Here is a 24,361-nt window from a genome sequence, read left to right on the forward strand (position 1 = left end):
CTGACTTGAGCATTGAGTAGAGTTCTCGAACACGACCCTTAGGGTTATATTCAAAGCACTAGAGGTGAAAGCTCTCAACGTGAAAATTTCACATGAAAGATTCTAGCTTTAAATAATAATAGGGAAAGTTTTTATTTCATGGTTTTGTAAAAGATTAGTTTTAAATAAAAGTTACAGGTTTCTATATCATTTACTCTGTGGAAATAGTTCGAATGGAAACTACTAACTTTTCCTATTCTATTTTTCCTTTATTTTACCCTTAGAGGATTGAAAAAAAAATGGATTTTTACGTTTAAAAGAGTATCCAAAAATACTCATCATGATTGTCTATGCTACAGGAACGTCAAGTAAACGTCATTCTAGCTGTCAAATTTTCATCGAATCTTCTTGGAAACTGCTAGAATTTTTCTATAAATTGTTAGATTTTTCGTGTTTTTTTAGACTTAAATCATGAGCTTCATTGTAAAAAGCAGGCCATCGCTGTTACGTTCTCTTGTTAGCGTAAGGTGAGAAATTTTGCAACCGGCATGGTAGGTTACGCAATCCCTTTGCTTGCTTTTATCAGTTAACTTGGCGCTAAGTGTATTGCGAAATACATGCTATTCCCTTTGGTATAATCGCTCATGTTTAAAACTTTGTAGGGTAACGCAATTGTGGATACGAGTCTAACAGTGGTCTTGTCTACGTTTGAAATTGTTGTGACATGGTCATTGGTACTCCAATTTCTCTTTGTCGTGTGTATCCAAACAATACCTTCAAATACGCAGTAAGTCGCGGAAATTTTACTCGTAAGAATAGACATTATTACTATTTATTATCAAGTATGTATATTCGAGACCATATCTACGTAGTTTACTTAAATTTTTCGCGTATTTTGCTCACGGTATTTCTCGTATATAAATAACTTTTGCCTAATGTTTGTCATCGTGTTGTTTACATGATATCAAACTGTTAATCATGCTTATAAAGATATTTTGAAGTATGTCCAATTTCATCTTACAGCATGATTTTATTAATATTTTAAAAACATGTGAGGTGATGGCACCAATGGTCGACATTTTAAGGGAAATCATGAATTATGGATAATGTTTCCTAAAAAAGCTGTTATAATTATTACTAAAAAACCTTACACAAGAATTTCTCTGAATTTAGTAATGAACAACAAAAATCCACTAACCAGTAATCGGCACTTGCCAATAATGAAATACCCTTAGCAATAAAATTCGTGTTACTATGATAGAAAATTTTGGCCTAAAATCTTATTAGAAATGAATTATTTAACAAAAAGATGTCGAACACTGGTGCCACTAGCTTTCGTAATAAATGATTGTATTTTCTCTTTTAAAGATAATTGTGCTTGTTGCTGTCTTTCCGTGATTGAAATAGACAGTTTATTTGGCAGTAGTTAATTTCTGTCAAGCATTGTTCTGGGCTAGGATTAGGTAGTCTAATTTTCAGTCATGACAGATTTTAGATCATAAATTATACCATTTATATTGATTTCTTAGGCTTTTTCCTGGTCTAAATCACATATATTTATTTTATTAACAAAACCCTAAATACCTGAAATGACCGTTCAACTAAGGCAGAAACTGAAAATGTGAAGTTTCTAAAGAAATGTGGTACAATGTTTTCAGAATGTATAGTGGTGAGCCTGGCTCCGGAGCTGGTAAGGGTGGCGGTGGTGGTGGCGCTATCCGTGAGGCTGGAGGCGCTTTCGGCAAAATGGAGGCTGCTAGGGAAGACGAGTACTTCTACAAGAAGGTTGGGAGCTTATTATAATTGAGGAGTGTCAGAACAAAACCCGAAAGGAAGATTAAGTCACGCTTTGTCTTGTTCTTCCTTTTTAACGTTGAACAGTAGTTTTTGCATGTTTCTATGAATAATTTATTACTCCTGAACAGTAATGACTAAACCTTCCTTCACAATATGTTTCAAATGCATTGATCAGAACACAAAGAGACAAACATATTCAATGAGCTTAGATGAAATTATAATGGAAATTTATCCAATTGGTCAATATTTGTTCCAAAGCTCCTCAATTTTAAACATTCATTAGATGTTCGCGTGTTTTGATTTCAATTAATGTAGTGCTGCTACTATAGCCCCATTTCCTCCAGTAAGTTGACTACGATCTATGACAAATTTTAAACACCTGCCCCATAGCATGACTTCGCATGACAGTCGCGACGTGCGCGATAAAATTGAAATAAACGCGCCCTATTGGCTATCTAAATTAGATCTTATTGAGACAGCCAATATCGCGCGCTTATTTCAATTTTATCGCGTGTGTCGCGACTATCATGTGTAGCCATGCTACAGGGGCAGACAACTTTTAAAAAACCAAAGTACAAATCAACGTAAATGGTGTGTGTGAGTAAATGGGTATAATATACGTTTATTTCATGGGGCTGTATATATGTAATAAATGTGTAGATAATACAAGTTTATTTGATGGGGCCACCAGTATCAAATTTAAAATAAATTATGAATTTCATCATCAGTACAGTGGTTGGATAAAGATTGTTATCCATGGGATAAGGTGCTATATGCTGAGATAAATTTAATGTTAAACCCTACTTCGGCGTCCGAGTATTCGCACCCCTCATGGAAGAATGGCATAAGTGGTCAAAAACGTTTATTGCTACATTAGGTATAAAAAAATATAACAAACATCCTCTCCAATTTTTGTAACTCTATCTACATAGATAGAGTTAACAAAAATTGGAGAGGATATGGGTCATATTTTTCTATATATAATGGAGCAATAGACATGTTTGACGTAACTCCACTTATGCCATTCTTCCCTGAGGGGTGCGTATGTACAATTTTTTCTTATCCTTGTATTATAATTATTATTTTGTATACAGTTCTATATGTTATTGTTAAAAGCAAAAAAACATTTATTATTGAGTCAGTGGAACTACTTCATGAACTTTGTTGTTCGGGTACATTTTTTAAATGCCAATTTAACAAGGACAATGTCTTGTGCAATCTCATTATCAGATAACTGTTTTTTATTGCCTAACCGAGGTTAAAATTGAAATTTATAGCTGATCTTCATTATGTACCAATACTGCTTAATGTTGGCTGTTTCCTGCAAAATAATAATTAATTTTTAGTACGTATTATGTTATTACAGTATTAAAGAAAATAAAATGCTAGACAACATCACATTATTGATCCTAAAGTAACTAGCTAAAGCGCTTGTGTTATTGAAATCTAAAACAACGTCATTAACATAAACACTCGGTATACCAACAACCTCGCAGGACTATATTACCAACATCATAAACAACAACTTTTGTTATAACTAACTACTAACGAACTAGTCGTGTGCCCAATGGTAAGCTACACGCCTGTCCATAACAGTTGCAGTGCCACTCAGAGCTTTAAATCCCAAAGATTTGAGGTGTACTACCAATACGCTCGTCACTCTGAGACATAAGGTGACAAGTCCCATGTGCCTGTAATTTCTCCAGCATCTTTACCCTTCAAAATTGAAACACAGCAGTGCGGACATTACTGCTTGGCAGCAGAAATAGGTAAAGTGGCAGTACTTACCTCGACGAACTCTTTCACAAGGAGCTCTACTGCTACTTAAAATATAATCCTAATAAAAAATTTATCAGATTTTACTTTCATACAAAAATATAAATATAATAGATAATAAATAATAAATATAATAGATAATAAATATAATAGATAATTAATAAAAAATATAAATAGATCGCTCTAAACGATAATAACTCGGGCGGGGGTGGGAGTCATCGCGGAGGACGCTTGCAAATCTGATATTACTACCACCTACAGATCAATATAGCGCCAGATAGAGCAACAAAAACTTGAGTTTATTTTTAAGTTCCAAAAAAATTTCACTAACGGACGAAGGTACTGCAATTTGACAGTTTCATTTCCGACATTTAAAAAACAAATACACTTAGAAAATTAGACACTGGTAAAAGGGATTTTTGAGGTTTGAACAATAAAGTTCACCGTTTCTAAGCACATATATAAAAAACAGGTACACAAAACGTCTTCTGTGCTTATCTACATTATAATTATATAATACAATTGCACTTTATACACTATATTTGCTAATAAATACACTTATCACTATATAGACACAAAGTTTTCACATCGCATGGTACATTGCATCTTAAAACTATTCACAATATTTTAACTAATGTAGAAATGCTGATGATGGACAGTCCATCCTTGGCGGTTGCTTACATGAAGAATGGTAATAAAATATCCTAGTAACTTAATTTCATCATTCTGGTGATAACACGAAAAACAATAGCTGCATTAAAAAGGTCACTTTTTTTAGTTGTTTCTGTTTAGCATAACGACGAGTTGTTTACATTAACACAACAAGTGATTTTGTGATTTCGGCATCTAAAACTAGTATAATCTTGCTCACTCATCACTAATGTTAAATGTACCTACTTTTGTTTCATATTATATAATGATAATATCATTATATTTTACATATTATGTAAACAAGGGAAACCTGTCATTAGCTTTACTCTTAGCCTAAACACTATGTAAAATATTTTATGTAACGACTTTGGTTTTCTTAATAAATAAGTGAAAAAAAAAAAATATATTGATTAGTACATAATGACATTCTAACCAAATCAGCCGGAAGTGTTTATTATGTTTTGTAAAAAGTTATACAACAATAGTTATTTATGATGTTAGTAATATAGTTCTGTGATGTTGTTGGTATTTTAAAAATAATCCTGTATATATAGAAATGTTAGTCTTTCTATATGGACCCGGCCAGGGATCGAACCCAGGACCTCACAGATGGCGATACTATGACAATCGGTGTGCAAGCCACTCGGCCACGGAGATCGTCACTAGAATATTCACCTATTGCAGGCTGTTAAGGAATTAATTTTATATATATTACAAGTTTGTTTTTTAACAAAATTGTATTTTTTTTAAGTTGACATAAAATGGCAAATTGCGTGAGACATCCAAAGACCAAGGAGGCCAGTCTTTGTGTATCATGTGTAGTTTAGTTTGCAAGTTATATCACTGGCTTTTACGGTAAAGTAAAATAATAAGCCATTAACGGAAAGGTAGGGTTCCTAAAAGTCTTCTATAGGTGTGTTACAAAATCTAATCCTTAATTACAAAAAAATTAATCGACTTTAAAAAAAGGAAGAGGTTATCAAATTAAACTGTATTTTTTTTATGTATTTTACACGATAATTTGTGAATCGATTTTGATAATTATTTTTTTGATGGAAAGAGGGTACCTCAGTCGTGGTCCCATTTAAATTCGAAGAAAATATTCCACAAACTATGTGGCAAACTATGGCAAAACCATATATAAATATATGGTTTTGCGCAATTTCCGGTGACCGATTTCGATAAAACTTTGCAAATAGATGTAATACCACGAACTTTTGAGGCCGTTTTTTTTTTAGTAATCTGTAATGAGATTATACTTTTCTCATTTCAGCAAAAGGAGCAAATTGCCAATCTGAAGACGCACTTAGACAAGGAAATCTCCTTCCATCAAGAGCAGATCAAACGCCACGAGGATGCCATCCGCCGCCACAAAGAACAAATGTCCACAATGGACAAGAAATGAGAGCGCAAGCGTAACAGACCTTTAGTAGTACGAGATAATTAAAGTAACTCCTGTCTTTATAAGTAACGTTACGATAACCAGAAATAAAATTACTTAATTAGATTAACTGTGAAGATGTTACTTATTTTTTTTGCTTTTATTTTTGTTTAGATGCTAGTCTGTTTGAAAAACAATACACTGTCTACCAGGTACGCTTGTCTTATTCAATTTAACATTTACTTTTAGCTTCATTTTTCGCCCTACTTCAATATGCTCTTTCCCCTTCGCTCCTTTGATCGTGACCTTCGACTTTTACTCTATTACCGCGTCTACTATACGACTGTGGAATTTCGTCAATCTACCTGAAGATCTTTTATGATCAAGGAACAAATATTCAATTTAAACGGTATTAATGAATTTCCACATAAGAACATAGTGCTTAACCAAGGCAATGAGAGATTTATTTATGAATGATTTACATAAGGCATAATTACGTTGTCATGGAGTGGAAGTGAATTTTTGTTAGGAAATTGTACATAGTATAATGAACTTTATGTCAATTGTGTAACGTACAAACTAAATACTAGCTGCGGAAAACCTCGAGACCAGTTTGTGCCAGTGTGACCAGTTACACAATTTACGTCATCATCAATGCACTATTTCGCCCGGTCCCTTGTCGCATCCATGTGCTACCAGCAGCCTTTCGCAGATCGCCACTTTTATCTAAAAGGCCAAAGAGTGTTCTACACTATTACTCATTTCCTCTATCGGTTATCGGTTCTTCGACAGATATGGCCAGCCTACTGCCACTTAAGCTTGCTTATCCTACCAGCTGTGTCGATGACCTTGGTTCTCTGTCGGATAACTTCAACTCGGATCATGTCCGTCTGAGAAACAATGAGCATACCTCGCTCCTTACTCTCTAACTTTTAAAACGTTTATTAGTCTACCCGATTTCATGGGCCCTGCATCAAAGGTCCCTAACCGTGACCTCTAGATAGGATGCCGTTATCTTTTAAATCCGCCCTAACTATGGACGTTAACTCGCTAAATTTTGTTACACCACTCTAGAGTTAATTGAAATCAGGGTAGTGTAATAAGCGGTTAACTGATGGACTAGCCGTATCGAGAGTGTCCAGAAACTTTTTCCTTCCTGTTCCTTCCAGTCCGTTTCGCGGCCTTGTAAATTGGCGTACCTTATTCCAGCTTGACCATGGTCGAGTTTTTGGAATTTGGCTAGCGAGATAAAAGGGCACCATTTAGTCGGTTCTAGTCGCAAAAAACTAGATTTTAGTCTTCCACTGTTCAGAAGTTATAAAGGTGTTTTATTGTCCACGCTGGAATAAACTTAAAAATCAAAATATTCTTTATTTCATAGGTAAGCATTATTACACTTGAAATCGTCACATTGGTTAAACTCTACCAATCATTCGTAAGGCAGATTCCCCTGAGAATAATGAGCAAGAAACTCAGAGAACAACAACTCCGAAAACAAAGAGGTTGCTCTTTGTGAATAACATTTGTACGCATTCAACATTTACAACATATATTTTTTTGCTTTCAAACACGAGACGGAGATCGAGGCTACCTCCATGAGCTAAACGGGCTACTACCACGGATTTTTGCCATCCAAATAAGCAGAAGTTATATAATAACCTTTAGTATAAAGTTTTGTTTCATTATAGTTTTAAACCTCGTGAATGGGAACTTTTGTATATCAATCGGAATATTGTTATAGAAGCGTATACATTGCCCCTTAAATTAATTTGTCACTTTGTGATATCTTCACTAATAGTCGTCGATTACCAAGAACAGCTAGTTTATTTTTATTCCTCGTATTAATGTTATGTCTGTCACTATTTTTCATAAACAGATTACTATTCCTCTTAACATAAATTACATTTTCATAGATGTACTGTGACGCTAGTGTAATATTAATTTCTTTAAACTTATCACTCAACGATACTCTGGGGCCCAGATTGTAAGTTGCCCTAACCGCACGTTCCTGCAGGACAAAGATTCTATTGATATCGGCGGCATTACCCCAAAGCAAAATGCCGTATGTCATTAGACTGTGAAAGTAGCTGAAGTAAACCAATCTAGCGGTTTCGACGTCTGAAAGTTTCCGTATGTTTCTAATCGCGTACACTGCAGAGCTGAGCCGTTCTGATAACTTACTTATATGTGGACCCCATTGCAATTTAGCATCTAACGTTACACCTAAAAATACAACTGTATTCACAAGATAAATTTTTCATATCTAACTACAATGTTTGTAACATTCTCTCTAACATTGGGTGACGTAAATTTCACACAATTTGTTTTTTTCTCATTAAGGAGCAGGTTATTAACAGTAAACCAATCAACTACTTTGGATATATTCTATATTATTTATTCTTTAGGTATTATTCGGACGGCCCCTCGTCCCAGTCGCTCCTCAATTCTGCCGACGAAATCGAATTTTGCTTTGGCGAATTTTGCTTTCGTTCGTTTGCAGGATTTCGAGGTAGCATTTAGTTTCCTCTTCGCGTCGGGAAGCTTTGGATCCCCGGTTCTTGAGCACCGTAGTCCAAGCTTCAAAAGCAGATTGCTTTGCAACTCTAACATTTCTGCAAGGTCCATTAAACTACGGACGCTTTTCGACACCAGTGGCTACTAGCGAGTTTGTTATAAAATATTTCAAACCCGCCAGAATCGTCTCAGCAAATGTGGCTGCACCGGTGTCAGGATCACCCGAAGCGAAACAGAGGTGTCTCCACGGGTACGACGCGTAGAACTCACGCAGTCCATCCCAGTCTGCTAACTTATAGTGACACGACGCTTCCCAGCGGGCCGAGAGAGGTTGGTTTGTGTGCAAGCAAGCTTTGTCCGGACAAGGCAGTGGTCCGATGAGCCGAGAGGCGCATCCGTAGAGATGTGATATTCGTCCGGATGAGTGGTCAGCTGACGGTCCAACAAGGAACTCGTATGGGTCACGACGTCTGGAATCCGAGTTGGGGAATGAACCAGTTGCGAGAGCCCATAGGCCAAAGCAAACTCGCGGGCTGTCCTCCCCGCATAGTCGGTGGATCGCGAACCGAGCCACTCAATATGGTGGGCATTAAAATCTCCCAGTAGCACTAACTCAGCGTACTGGTAAGGCTACGTAGCCGGTATTGCTCGTGAAACCGGTCAGTCGACAAGGAGAGGCGCTCAAATAGACGAGTGGTCTCCGTGGTCTATGAGACCAGGAAAGACACGCTTAGATACAAGTGTGGCCGTCGTGATCCCTCCGTACAATCGGTCTACTTTCCCGATCGGTCCAGTTGCCCAAATACTCCACCTTGCAAGTTAATAAAATAATATATAAGTTAATAAAATTTTACAAAAAAAAACTTTTCAAAGGCAGTTTGTAATTGCATAATTGCAGATTGTCATAGAGTACATTTTTTATATTTTTGATAATGATATATTTTTGTTAAACATGATTTGAAAAAACAAAATCAAGTAGTTTGTTTTTAACCGACTTCAAAAAAGGAAGAAGTTCACAATTCGATTGTATTTTATTTATGTATGCTACGCGATAAGTCAACGGCATTTGGGAACCTATTTTGATGATTCTTTTTTGTTGAAAAGAGGGTACCTCAGTAGTGGTGCATTTAAATTGTAAGTCATAGTCACAAAAAACCCCTTTTGTGACTATGACTTACATGTTTAGTTATAAGTACTGTAAGTGTAAGTTGTACAAACTAAATAAATAAATAAATTTGAAGAAAATATTCCATCTCTTAGGGTGGTAAACACGGACATATATAGATAGACGCCGCAAGTGTACGTACTTCGCGTGCCCCATAGTAAATGAACTTCACTTAGTTTCCGCTGCAGCTACACTTCAGAACGCGCTCGACCGTTATCATAGATAAACACCAGTCGAAAACGCGAGAAATGCTTAATTATTGTGCCATAAACTACAAAAGCGTCATAACTGTGGGTAAACGGGTAAACAGGGACCTTTCCTCCAAGGGCAAGTGATTTTGTAATCAGAATTTGGATAATTAATTTTAAAAACAATTATTTTAATTTTGTATGAATTTCGAGCAAACAAATATGCAACCGAGTGTATGCCTCATGTTTGTAACACATTACGGCTTTTACTTGCGTCATGAATATCGAACGAACGCACTTTTGTATAATGCATGCAGTTTCGTGGTACGGGCGCTTGTACACACGCCAGTACATCAAGCTACACATTGACGTATCTTGTTCCGTTGCACTGGAAGCGATTTTCGAACAAAAATGTGTAGTCTGATATGCCGTTGTCCGTATATTTATTTGGCCAAATTTAACGTGTGATGTATACGTTAGGCAACACTATTCTCGGATCGATTTTGAAAACAAAGGGACGAAAATTATTATGACCTTAGCAATATTATAAAAATATTCTATAACTCTTTTGTTGCCTCAAGGATTTTTCACTGACTGGCGGTTCAGCCTCACAGGGCCAACGGTAAGCAGTTTCACCGGCTCTCCCTGACCGCCATTTTTATACAGAGTAGGATGCCCATTAACACAGGTCCCCCTGCTGTCGATACAGCGCCTGCTCAGGAGCTCTGGAAACTTTACTCACCGCAGGAACACAACGCTACCAAGAAGCGTTATCTACCCACAGTCTTCTGTAAGGTGGAGGAACTTGCCCAACGGGCTGCTCCAATTCGAACGGATATAATCCGCTATGCCCTACCTCTCTTTATAATTTGTAATGTAAGCTATACTATACAAACGTTGCTTTTGTGGATATTACATTTGTATTTACATAGTAACTGTGTGGTATTTACATAATCTCGCAAATCTCGACATTTCTAGGTTCTTTGTTACCGATTTGTAGAATTTTAGTTGAAATATACCTACTATAGATTTTAAACATAATGTTCCCTTTTTGTTTTGAAATAAAGAGAAACTCGAAAATTTGTGCTGTTTCTGTAAGGTGCGCACGAATACGTATTTCAATTTTTCTTTGTCCTGACTACAAAAGCAAGGTTTTTGAAGGGAAATAATTTTTTTTCATATTTTTTGTTAGAACCAATTAGAAAATGATATTGATAACCCAGAAACAAAGTCGTGTTTTAATACAAATATCGTCGCTAGTCATATGATGTCTCGAAGTGACTTTACAGAGTTATCTACATATTTGTATTATTAGAGTATCTACTACTTGACAACATCACATACGTCGCTCTGATCCCAAAGTAACTAAAGTCCTTGTGTTGTGGAAATCGGAAACAACGACGGTACCACAAACACCCAGACGCGAAACAATATACAAAAATTAGTTTCTACATTGACCCGGCCGGGGATCGAACCCAGGACCTCAGAGATGGCGACACCATGAAAACTGGTGTGCGAGACACTCGGCCACGGACGTCGTCAAGTACATACTATGCGCTCGACACACGTGTTTGTCTATAAATTTTTCTAATTTGCAATATGTCTTAACATCCTTCCATTTATTATATAGTGTCTTTATTTACCTGTCTTTTTCGAATGAAAGTAAGTATAAGTGTGTTATGGTCTATATGCATATCGAGCCTGGAAAGCGATCTTGTCGTATCTCGAAAAATAGGACTTTACACCAGGGCCGAAAAAGTATTTCAAAAAATTATTATCTTTAACTCTTTTAGTAATAACGTTTTGTTGCTTTACTGTCGCATTAGGTTAAAGTTTTTAGGGAAGATGTATATAATCATACTATATTATATACATATACATATATATATATATATATATACACACATCAAAAAAAGTTTGCGATCACTTTTAAAACTTGAAATATTTTTTAATTTCTAAAAATATTTCAAAAACCTCTTTAGTGATACTATTATTTGTTTTTAATTTTAATTATTTATTTAATGTTGTACTTTTAACAAAAAAACTATTTATTACATATTTCTTAATAATATTTCCACATATTAAAAATATGTTAAGTTTTCAAACTGATCGCAAACTTTTTTTGATGTGTGTATATATATAAAATATTATCTAAGTATGTTATTGTCTATATGCATATATTGTCTATTAAGGTGCTTATAGATTTTTGACGATCGTTGTTGTCGCTCGATTTGGTATGTTTTGACGATCTATAAGATCTTTCAGTTGTTGGGGTTTAGTCGGCTTGGCTTTATCGATCTTTAGAGATGTTAAAATCGAACAAATTTATAGGCACCTATGCCTAATTTAAAATCCTTAGTGTCGATCGACAAAAAATGCCTGTCAACGTCTGTTGCTTACATCTTTAATTGATTTTGTCTAATCATACGCGCCTATCGACATGAAATACGATATAGATCAAAAACTTCAATATCGTTGGTCAAATCGATCATGTGTTTCTCAGACATTTGCTTGATATTACTTAAACGTGTTGATCAGCGAAAATCGAGCAAATTTGTAGGCACCTTTATTAAATGTGAAGTGTATTTATTTGAAAAGCTTCTATTAGAGATTAAGGATATTTTACCAACTTTTTGTACTTGTTAATCCTTATTGTCTTTTTGTGTAGAAGAAGAACCAGGACAATTGTTCGTCAGCCACTCGCCGATATATATATATATATAAATATAGATGATAACATTTATTTTATGATCGCCATGACGTACCATCAAGGCTTACGAATTATACTATTGTTATTAATTAAACTTGTCCAATACTTCGAAATAATAATAATAATAAAATAACAATAATTATAATAATCATTAAATAGTCATAAATCACTGATAAGGCTTCCACCTTCACAGGACAGTGAAAAACCAATTCTTAAAATCTACAACAGTTAGGACATCAAAACAAAAGTAATTTAATTAAGATAATAATCAATGTAAATAAATCAATGTCGTACAGTCACGTTCGTCTCAATAATAAATTAATGAATGTGAAATTAGTTAACAAAAGACCTTTAATGTATAAAATGATATTTCAATTAAATACTCAAATAATGTGCGTTTCAATTCCGCGAAATTTTCATTCTGCCTTAACTGTAATGGCAATTTATTATAGATTTTTGGTGCCATAGCAATTATACTCTTCTCAATAGTGATAGATAGATAGATAGATAGATAAACACTTTATTCACTGATATAACACAAATACAGATTAAGCATAAAAGAAAAAACAAAACATGATTGTCATAGCAGTGAAACGGCGCTGACTCAGCATATGCCAAAGTTTCCTAAGGCGCTGGTTTTCAGTCAGAACCAACGAGAGGGATTAAGTTATTAGAAAGCAAAAATATAACGACTATGAGTAAAGTTATACATTGACAATAATAATATACATAGTAAAGTGTAAATAGTGCATCTAAAATAACCTGTTTAACATGTAAGTGCATGAGCAAATGTGAATGTAATTACAGCTGTAGGTGTAAGTTATGACTGTAAAGAGGATTTAATGTTGTGTAATGTAATTAGTATTATAATATAATTATACACATAATAAGCATAGATCAAAGCAACAACAAAATTCGATTCTAGACAGACTACGTTGAAGAATAAAAACACACTACACAGATTTTTGAAGTGAGAGTAGGTGTTGCCGGTACAGTGCTTTGAATTTGGGTTTGGATGTCTCGTTGCGTATAGGTGGAGGAATATTATTCCAGCACTTTGAGGCCGAGTATTTGAAACTACCTCGAAAAGCTGTAGTTCTATGTTGTGGTACCATAAGAACACATGATCGGACAGAGCGCTCTCTGTAGCGTACATTAACACTAGATGACCACATTAGTTTTTCATAAAGATATTCAGGTGTTCTAGTTTTTACTATATCGAATAAAAGTCCTGCATACAGGAGATTTTGACGAGCCCCGATATTTAGTAGATTTGCAGCGTTGAGATAAGGAGTGACGTGAATACGAGGGGGTATAAAAAAACAAAATCTGGCACATGCATTTTGGACACGCTGCAGAAGTTTGTGTGTTTTCGACAAAAGGCATGGACCATACGACGTGATACAATAGTTGATCTTAGATAATATCAATGCTTCACATAGAGAAATACGCAAATCAACACTGAGAAACGGTCGAATACTGTAGATCACTTTTAACCTATAGAAGCAACTGCGAACAAGTTCGGCCACATGAGTGTCAAATTTAAGATGACCTTTGATTGATTTAGTGACGTTTTACAATTTATTTGGCGTAGTTGGTTAGGACGTCGTGCTCTTGTAACTACAAGAAAAAGTTGAGGGTGTCGTCATATGTATAAATAAGGCTGTTTCATAGATATACAATTAAGGCAAGGTCAACATTTTTAGTTCTCGAAAATAGTTTCTGCAACTGTCGGTCTCTTTCAGTCCACAAATTGCCCTTATGCACCTCTTTTATACATATTACGAAAACAATCGACATGGACCTGACACCTTTTGCATTGCGACAACTACAACGACTGAAGTGGTGAGTATATTGACTCAAATAAAAACCAAAGCAAAAGGTATTGACCAAATCGAGATTAGCATTTTTCCGACTGACTGGAAAACAGCTAAGGTAGTCCCTCTGCCAAAGAAGCATAATCCTTCCACTTTGTCCGAAGTCCGTCCTATCAGCATTCTTCCGTGCATGTCCAAGATAATAGAAAGGGTTGTGTGTAAACAGCTTTCGAAATACCTGGAGAGGACCAATATCCTTCCAGCATTCCAGTCTGGTTTTCGAAAGGGTCGAGGCACAGCAACAGCTCTGGTGGACGTGGTCGACAATATTTTGGCAGCGCAGGATGTTGGGAAAAGCACGTTTCTGGTATTATTGGACTTCTCTAGAGCTTTCGAAAGTTTGAGCATACCACTTCTATTGTCCAAGATGTCGTATTATGGATTTGACATTAAAACCATCGAATGGTTTCATAGCTATCTTTCAGATCGGGCTCAAATAGTTGAAATGCATGCAGTTAACGGTGCCACTGAGTATTCCTCTCTCCGCCCTGTAACTAGAGGTGTGCCTCAGGGTTCCATTTTAGGGCCGTTACTATTTATATTATACAGTGCCGATATCGTTACTAGTATAAGAAACTGTAGCTACCACCTGTATGCGGACGATTTGCAACTATACATATCGGGTAAGCCATCTGATACTATTGCTTCAGTCAATGACATCAATGCTGATCTAGATCGTATAGCGGCGTGGTCTGATAAGAACAGTCTAGTACTGAATCCGAGTAAGTCTAAGTACATGGTGCTTGCAACAAAGGGTCAAATCCATAATACACTGGAAGCCCTTGCTTCCAGAAATATTGCGGTTATGGGTGAACCAATGGAACGGGTCGATAGGGTCAGAAACCTCGGAGTACTGATGGACAGTGAACTTCGTTTTGAGGAGCACATCCTCAATGTGACGGGTAACTGTTTTTATCGACTCAAATTGTTGTATGGTATTCGTGATTACCTTAGCGTTGATTTGCGTGTACACCTTTGTGAATCACTGATATTGTCGCGGTTAAACTATTGTGATGTAGTATATAGTGATTGTATTTTTATTAGGTCTAAGAAGTTAATACAACGTGTACAAAACGCATGCACACGCTTTTGCTTTCGGGTGCCTCCTAGATCCCATATCACCCCGTTTTTGAATGCTGCAAGCCTTTTAAATATGACTGCTCGTCGGCAGCTACACCTCTCTATGTTGCTGTTCGGTGTAGTGAGAACCGAGACACCTGATTATCTCTATCGCAAACTTCGTTGGTCTCAAAACTGTTTTAAATAGGTACAAGGTTCGGGTTATCGTTCCTGCTCACCGCACAGCAGCTTTCAGAAGAAGTTTCAGGTTTGCGTCATCCAAGTGCTGGAATGATCTACCCCCTCCTCTTCATGACACTTCTAGTAGGAATGTTTTTAAGCGCAAGCTTAAGGCTCTCCTGCTGGAAAATCAAAAGGGATTGTGTTAACTTTTTCCAGCACCTATTTATTTATACTTTTTATACACATTTGTTATATAATATATTAGTTGCTTGATGTAGGTATAGTGTATACTATTAATTATTATAATGTATTTTCATAGTTATACATAAATTATTTGGAAGTATTTAAACATACACAACACACACACCCACACTCACACACACACATCTGTTACAGTTTTAATATGTACGTATATATATTATTTTACTGTTATATTAAAGTACCAAAGTATGCTTGCATAAGTTGTTTCGTGACCTCACTTAGGGTCTTAACTGAAAATCAGTGCTGGGAACGCGTTGCGTTTTCCAGCAAATACTGAGTTTGTGACCCTTTTGTTACCGCGGCTGGCACCACACAAGGTATCTCAATATTTAGTCTTCTTTTTATTATTTGTGTGAATAGTTCATGTTTTAATTTTATCTAATTTATGTAATTACATTTTTATTTTGTGTTTGTTTGTGTTTTTGTTTCGTAATTATACATATATTTGTTTTACGTTGAATGTTTTGATCGTGTTTTGTTTTAGTTCTGTTTTGTTCCGTTTTCTCTTTTTTTTGTCTTTTGTCTTTTGTGGTGTCATTGTGGTAAACAAATAAATGTATTTTCTTTCTTTCTTTCTTTCTTCTTTCTTTCTTTTTCTTTTGAGCTCGAAAAACTTGTATTATGTTGCTACTATTACCCTAAAATAAGATACCATATCTGAGTGTTGCAGCTACATAGCTGTGGTAAACTACACGTAAAGCGTTTTTGTTTACCACCTTAGACAATTTAAAGAGAGCGTGTGATTGTTTCGATAGCTTGTTACATATTATTTGAAGTTGTTCCTCCCATTGCATTTTCCTATTAATGTGAAGTCCAAGGAATGTGGTTCCCGATGATTTACCGATAACACGGGAGTTATAAATTAATTTGTTTGTCAAAGAGTTATTGCCCCTTTGCTTGAAATTCATAATTGTAGTTTTGTCAAGATTTAGTAATAAATTATTTATTTTAAGCCATATTCATTATATTTGTTAGGGATTCTTTTATTTCAGTCTCATTTTCAAATAAAATACATACAGTCATCAGCGAATAAAGTTATGTGATTTGGAATTGATTTAGGCATGTCATTAATATTAATAATAAACAGCAATGGACCTAGAACACTACCTTGTGGAACCCCATATTTTACTAGACTAGGAGAAGATTCGTAAATAGTTTCTGTTTTTGTAGTTAAAGAAATTCGACTGATTTGTGTTCTGTTACTCAGATATGATTTTAATAAGTTTTGAGTATTTCCGCGTGTACCATAAATTCCTCATTTTTGCATTAATATATCACGATCCACATAGTCAAAAGCTTTTGACATGTCCATGTACAGTGCCATTACAGGTTTTCTTTTGTCCATTCTACTGTAAATAATGTTAAAAAATTCGTATATTGCGAGATCAATAGATTTATTCTTACGAAATCTTTTTTGTTTGTTACAAAAAATATTATTTGTTTCAAGGTAGTCATAAGAACTTTTAGAAATAACCTTTTCAATAATCTTTGAGAATACAGGTGTTAACACTACAGGTCTATAGTTTTTCATTTTATAAGGTTCGCCTTTTTTAAGAATTGGTATAATAATGGTTGTTTCTAGTTTAGATAGAAATACCCCTTGTTCTGTGCTTAAGTTAATAAAGTGACTTAAAATAGGTGAAATTAATTCAGATACAAATTTAATTATCTTTGTACTTAACCCATCATATCCTGTACTGTTTGTGCTCTTAAGGTCTCTTATAATTTTACTGACCTCTTCCGTGCTAACAGGTCTTAAAAAAATTATTTGTATCCATCATATTTACAAAGTTTTACACTGTCGTGTGAGCAACAATTCACTGGTTGTACCTGATCTATAAAATAATCATTGAAATTTTGAGCAATCTGAGTAGGGTTTGTAATATTTGTTTCATTTACAGTTATATTCGTAATGTTATCCTTTGGCATCTGCTGGTTAGTACTATTAATAACGGTCCATGTTGCCTTTGATTTATTTTTAGAATTAAGTATATAATAGTTATTTTGAGATGCTTGCGTTAACTTTAAAATTCTTCATCACTCAAGCTTATTGAAATATGTAAATGGATAAAGAAAGCGCCCATTTACAAACACTTAGAACATCATAAATGTACGTCGGACGAAATGAAAAAGGCTTACAAAAGTCAGCTGCTTATAATTGCAATGATAAAGAGCCATTGCCGACTGTGTCATTGCCGGGAAATACCGCCTCTCTCATTTAAAAATTCAAAATTAATCTTGTAGGCCTTGGGACAGGCGAGAGTCTAAAATACATATAAAAATAATAATAACAAACTCAACATAACCCCGCACTAGGGAACCCCTGTATCGCGGGTGCCATGGACACACGCATAGACAACTTGAAATTATAACTAAACTCACAAAAAAAAATGTAAGCCATACAAATGTTTCTTTCGGCTCGGGAGTCGACCCCGGGCACTGCGTAGCAGGCCAGCATGGTGACCGTACAGCCACAGAGGCAGTTACTTAAAGTTTGGTTCGAAGGTTGCACGATCTTGTGGCAAGCATTTATAGACTAGAAGACTTGCTTGAAATACTTTCATGACATTGTTGTTCAACACCCAAACATACATACCGACACCGGAAAGCGATCTTGTCGTATCTCGAAAAATAGGACTTTACACCAGGGCTGAAAAACTATTTTTTTTAAATTTTTTCTCTCTTATCCTCTCTGTTGAGTTGGCCATCCATAAGAACCGGAAATAGGTCTGTCTCGGATCCGCGAACGAAGCAAATTTATTTATTTATAAAAACACTTAAGGTTTAACCTAATGCGACAGTAAAGCAACAAATCATTATTACTAAAAGAGTTAAAGATAATAATTTTTTGAAATAGTTTTTCGGCCCTGGTGTAGTCCTATTTTTCGAGATATAACAAGATCGCTTTCCGGCGTAACGTTCGCACATACACTTCACACTTTTCGATTTGTTTACTGTTGATTCATATACCTGTGTCTTTACCATAGATTACAGTGACAGTTATCGCTAGCGACCGCGTAAAATGCTTGTATATAAAATGTTGTTTCTTCTTGTGACCGCTAGGGATGCTGTATATTTTCAATTGGGAAGTATTTTACGCGATCGCTAGCGACAACTGTCACAGTTAACTCGTAGTAGATGCACTGGCCCTGTTCTGTTGGCATTTATTCGACACGAATTTCATCGCTCTCAAGCCGCGTGGCCGCCGCGCGGTCATCGAGCGGAGTCATGGCAAAATAGACTTGATTTGTTTGATTGACACGCGGGCGAGACTGGTTTGAATTTGGTCTACACGGCGGCCCGCGCGGCCGCTGCAATAATAATAACAACGCACACACTCAACATAGCCCCGCACTAGGTAAACCCTGTATCGCGGGTGCCATGGACACACACATAGACAACCACAAATTACACTCAATATCACGAGAGAAATAAATGTAGGCGATACAAATATTTCTCCCGGCTCGGGAATCGAACTTGGGACCTCTGCGTGGCAGTCGCCGCAATGGTAACCGTTCGGCCACGGAGGCAATTAAACGACGCGTGATGCGAATGAAGCTTCATAGTTGATATTGTTTTTTAATTTGGTCGAGTACTGCTTATTTGAAAGTAATTATTCGGACGGGGCGTCCATTGAAACCGATTTCGAAGACGGAAGATGAGTTGAAAACGTATCACGTGCGTGTGTCGAAGTGCCAATGGCATGAAATTGTTTTAATATCAAACTATGACTTCAATACTTTAACATATAGGTAAGATACTTTGATATGATTAGATAGTCTACTTCATCGTCTTGTATTGCAATAAACTATATGCTATGTAAATTGTAAATAATAGACGAAAAAGGCGCCATAGCATAGATGAAATTAGCATATACCTACTTTAAATGTGTTTTTGGTTGCTAGCGCCATCTTCAGGAATATTCATTACCATTGAAGCACATCAAGTTCCCCTCATTTCGCGATCGACACCCCGTCTACCTTTTTGTTAGCATATTTTTAAAATTTTTATATGTGTAGTGCTAGGTGGCGCTGTTTGTTATATTATAGTTAACGGAAATTTTCAAATACCGAAATGAATATGAAAACCACCTTGAATTTTATTTATTAACATAAATTCATAAATGCATAGTTACAATGACATGTTGCAAAAGATACTTTACTTGAAAGGAAATGCAGTTCCGCTTTTAAATTTTTATAATAGTCATTTAAAAAAGTTTTATACGTATTTGTTCTTTGTAATTTTCATGCGCTCTTTACGGATGCAGAGCATTGGGTAATAAGTGAAATGAATATACAGCCGGAGCATCGCATCGCTATCTCTAGACATGTTTGTTTTGACGTTCTTCAAAGGAATTCTCGGTCGTCGCCCTAGCAAATAGTATTTCTGTCCGACTGTGCGTACAAATTTAGAACAAAGTGCCCACATAAGTACAATAGGTAACGGCATGTTTCTTTGTGTGGCACTGATTTCAGGGCAACAGTCACTCGATCACAGAGAATTAGGGAATTGTATTTATGGAGGCAGTCACATAACACTCGGGTGAGAGAATGTAATAAATTGGAGTGCGTGACGCGAAATATAGCTGCATCGACCATCGGGTATACCTACGCGTACGGGCGACGACCGAACGCCCTTCCGAGCGAAGTTAGCTGCGAGTGGGGCCGACCGCCGAGCGGGGCGCGCGCCCTACGCCGTGAACGGAGCGCCAAGCGGCAGTCCGTCAGTTTACTACCGTCGCAAATCGACGCCGCATGTCGTTTCTCGTGTTATTGTGGCCGTGTGTATGGTGCTAGTGGAATAACATAACAGCAAATTGTTTTGTGCTGTGTTATTGTAGTGGTAGTGTTACACTGTTGGTGCGACAGGTCCAGTTCACATTTGTTGTGATGCATTTGAGGATATACCTATGGCTGTCTTGTGTAGTCCTCGCAGGATACGTTCGAGCGACAGAGGTAAGGGGACCGTCTTAAATGCGACTCTCACCGGGTTTTTGTTAGGGATTGTGCTTACAGAAACCGGTTGACGGTGTCTAGACTAGACGGCAAGAAATGCATGCTACTTGCGTAACTTTCAATGTCAACATGGAATGACATTAGCAAGTTAGTTACTTGTTGTGTTATAGTTTGCGTAGTTTGAATGAGTGGTTTGTTGTGCCTCACCTTGAATGTGCAGTAGTCTGCAGGTAAACATTCGTTTATAGTATGCCCATTGATCGGGGGGCCGACACGGTAGATTATTGGTATCCATGCGAGAACTGGGTAAACATGAATAGGGCAACCGGTTGTAAGGGAGCGCGTATCGCCCACGTCTGGGAGAAAGCTGGCATTACCCAATGAATTCATTGCCGTGAACCTCGCACCACACAAGAAAGCATTGTTTATGACAAAAAAACAATAGTGTTTAAAATAGGTTAATATAACATGTTGGCATACAATCGAGAGTGCACTATTTTCTATTTGTCGTATTACTATCGAATCAAAAGTGTCTAGCTGGCAGTGTTTAAACCACCTTTTTAAAAACAATTTCTTTTGAATTTTTATCAAGGAACATAAACGTTGCTTACATTATTATTCACGTGGACTTATGTATAATATTAAAGAAAAAATATAGGTAGGTATTACATACAATGTGCATCTTCAAAACATTTTATTAAGCATCGCAATGGCGTAACCGAAGCATTAGTTATGTTTTATCAATCAATATCGAGAGATTACCTATTCGAGCTGTTCCACTTACCTACATGCGTGTTTTGCTAGTTATCTACGATGCCTTATAATTTATGGCAAACATATACTGTGTTATTATTTTTATTACCAGAGATTTATAGACTATGTTTACGTTCTTTTAACTTCAAGTATCGTAGTAAAGTAATCGTTAGTTACGTCGAAAATATAGAACAGAACACAAAGATAGTGTATTTAGAAGAATTGTAGTGATTTAAAAAAAATATTTTTAATCAATATATTATGGTAATATATGAAAAAAACATTTTATTAAATTTGACCAACTTCTGCTGTTCCGATTTTTTCTTCCAAAACAATGAAACAATCCTTAATAGAACAGTCGATCAGCATTTAAAAAAATTGTCAATATAGACAACTCACGTTTGACCAACAATTTGACATAGTCAAAAAAAGACCTAATGGTTCCTAAGGTTAAGACAGCTTCCCTGCATCTCCTATGGTTTCGGAATTCCCTATACTGTCTCAGTTAAAAAAAAATCATCATTTTTCCATCATCGGGGGAATAGACGTAGGATGGGGTTCCATCCCTATGTTGGATAGACCAAAGATTCGCACGAAGCGTTACGCTTCCACGTTTATATGGCGAACGGCTATGGAGTGGAATTCCCTGCCTGCAGACTTGTTTCCCGAATGTTATAACTTGGACCTATCCAAGGCGAGAGTGAATAGGCATTATTTAGGTATGTATGCTCCATCGTCGACTTCATCGTCACTTTCCATCAGGTGAGATGGAAGTTTAATGCGCACTTATTTTTTAATAAAAAAAAATCTTACTGTATACACTCTAGGTACGCTAATTCTTGAAGATATTTATAGTAGTTTCTCTGTCACAAACAAAACTACAAGTTTACGTATTATGGATAGGCCACTATCGGCATTACCCCCATCGCTGACCATCATCATCATCAACCTATCGCAGTCCACTGCTGGATGGCCTCTCTTAATGCACGCCATTTCGTCCGGTTCTGTTTGTAGCATCCATTTGCTGCCAGCAGCCTTTCGCAAATTGTCACTCCTTCTGGGCAGAGGGCGTGTCGTGGTCTCCACTCTAGAACTCGCTTCCCTATAGATTTGGCCAGCTTGCCTATTCCACGAGCTATGACGACGGCCTTGGTTCTCTGTCGGATAACCTGATTTCATATCTTGCCCTTCAGAGAAACTCCACTTCACTGCCTTTCCGGATAATGTGGAAATTATATTACTAATTATTACTTACCAATGATCGAGTAAAACATGGTGACAGATCATGTCGGAGAATGTAAACAAAACTTTCAAAACTTGTAGAATCAATATACTTATCGTCGGCTAAATTGGAAAACCTCGTAACCCCGTTTTGAACGAAATTCCTTGTTTAACCGTTCAAGCGCAATATCGGGCAATTATATTAAAGCTTAAAATATTATTTGTAGAGTCTTAGTTGCTAAGGTAAATACTATTTATATCAATTAAATAAACAAATTTAAATAAATTAATCAATTACCATGGGCGTAGACTTGATAAATATGTAGTGCCACGAATATAATAATATGTATAATGACATGGGATTCTTGCGGGGAAGTCATTTAAGTAGTAAGCAAACAATCAAAGTAAAATTAAAAAGGCGCTATTAAATGATGAATTGAGTGTGTGCGTAATAACGCATTATATTATATGATGATTTTTATGAATAAATAAATTAAAAAAACTTACCAACTTTTTAGTAACATGATCGTGGCTTCCCGCACTTTGGCCTCCATTACTCATTCACTAGACACCGATAGTACAAGCAAACAGATACAGATGGTATTAGTCACACCGATGCTTGCAATCTTTAAGGTCTATGAAGTCTACTTACACTGAGTTTGCGAAACAGGACCCAGATTCAGAACTTTTCGATATTTTAATCGAATCGTTCGGTTGGATATCGCTCTCGAATCAAAGGATGCTTTCCGAGCTATTCAAAATGTTTGAGCTAAACGTTCGATTCGGATTCCGATACGATATTGTTATCCAACAGCGTTTACGGAGTTAGTCGGTGAAATAGATTACAAGAAAAATGAAAATCTTTTTATATACATTTTCACGACATTTAGGATTGCATTAGTCTTGCATTAAAATAAATTAATGAAATTGAACAAAATCCGTTCGATTCGGCTGTTGACAATAAAAATGAAAAGATATCTGAGTTTTCGTAAGGTTCTGAATCGACCCCCTGGGCCCGTAATACTCGAACATATAAACATAAATAAATATCTCTGGAGTTACATGACATTACAAGTTTTGAAAATAGAACAAGAGTGAGAAACACTTTTAAACTTCAAACCGCCATATCTCGAAAGTGACTGATGTGCATTGGATCCTTTTTGTTTAACTACGTCCAATTCCACGTCCTGTATTTATACATGGGTCTCCACGAATCTGCGAATTATCATTTCAAAATACTTTGTGATTTCATTATATCATACATCAGAGTTAGATCTTCAAACTCAAACTAAAATAATCTTTATTTCATATGTACGCAAAATACACTTCAAATAGTAATATTGAATAAACTCCACTGTTCATTCGTAAAGCCTATAAGAATGAGCAAGAAAGTCTAGGGGTTACTCTTTCTAATAAATATTTGTATACGGATTTTTATCACCCAATTTTATAACCTATCACAAAGTCGAATTTTTTTTTGTCCGAAATAACGTTTGTTCGACTCTTCATTACACTGAATTATAACGAAACAGTTGTTCTTTTAGGATATATTGTATGTTTATTGCAAAGACATGATTAGGTTCGGTTAGTTATATGTTAAGTTAGGTTTAAAAGAAAAAACATTTTCCTCTCAAAATTACTTTCGAGGTTATGAAATTTCGACTAAACGTAATTTCTGGCAAATGTCATTTCGGACTACTGATAGGTAACCGTAATATATAATTTTTAGTATAAAGTTCTTCGCCTTCTGGGTCACCGCCCAGAACGTTCAGAACAGTTGCTAATTAGAAGAGATCGTTTCCAAAATAGCTTCAAGTATCGAATTCTCAAGTCAAATTGTTTCTGAAACACAGCGAAACAGAGGGAATGGTATTTAATTAAATTTTCAACG

General features: G+C 36.1%; 2 protein-coding genes across 3 annotated transcripts in view; both read left to right on the plus strand.

The window, feature by feature from the left end:
- Window positions 1–5,793, plus strand: part of LOC113230030 — a 9,758-nt gene extending 3,965 nt beyond the window's left edge. Inside the window, exons 5-8 of the mRNA XM_026463759.1 lie at window positions 501–530; window positions 642–766; window positions 1,638–1,764; window positions 5,477–5,793. Of these exons, the coding sequence (XP_026319544.1) occupies window positions 501–530; window positions 642–766; window positions 1,638–1,764; window positions 5,477–5,608 (414 nt within the window). The 3' untranslated portion in view covers window positions 5,609–5,793. The remainder of the gene's footprint in view (window positions 1–500; window positions 531–641; window positions 767–1,637; window positions 1,765–5,476) is intronic.
- Window positions 5,794–20,230: 14,437 nt separating this feature from the next.
- LOC113230215 (syndecan-like) overlaps window positions 20,231–24,361 on the plus strand; it is a 577,230-nt gene continuing 573,099 nt past the window's right edge. Inside the window, exon 1 of one of the 2 annotated variants that reach the window (XM_026464034.1) lies at window positions 20,231–20,496. In XM_026464034.1, the coding sequence (XP_026319819.1) occupies window positions 20,431–20,496 (66 nt within the window). In that variant the 5' untranslated portion in view covers window positions 20,231–20,430. The remainder of the gene's footprint in view (window positions 20,497–24,361) is intronic. The other variant, XM_026464033.1, reaches the window with a different exon arrangement.

The sequence above is a fragment of the Hyposmocoma kahamanoa genome, unplaced genomic scaffold (genome assembly GCF_003589595.1).
Source record: "Hyposmocoma kahamanoa isolate Upper Pololo Valley unplaced genomic scaffold, ASM358959v1 63, whole genome shotgun sequence".
NCBI lineage: Eukaryota > Metazoa > Arthropoda > Insecta > Lepidoptera > Cosmopterigidae > Hyposmocoma > Hyposmocoma kahamanoa.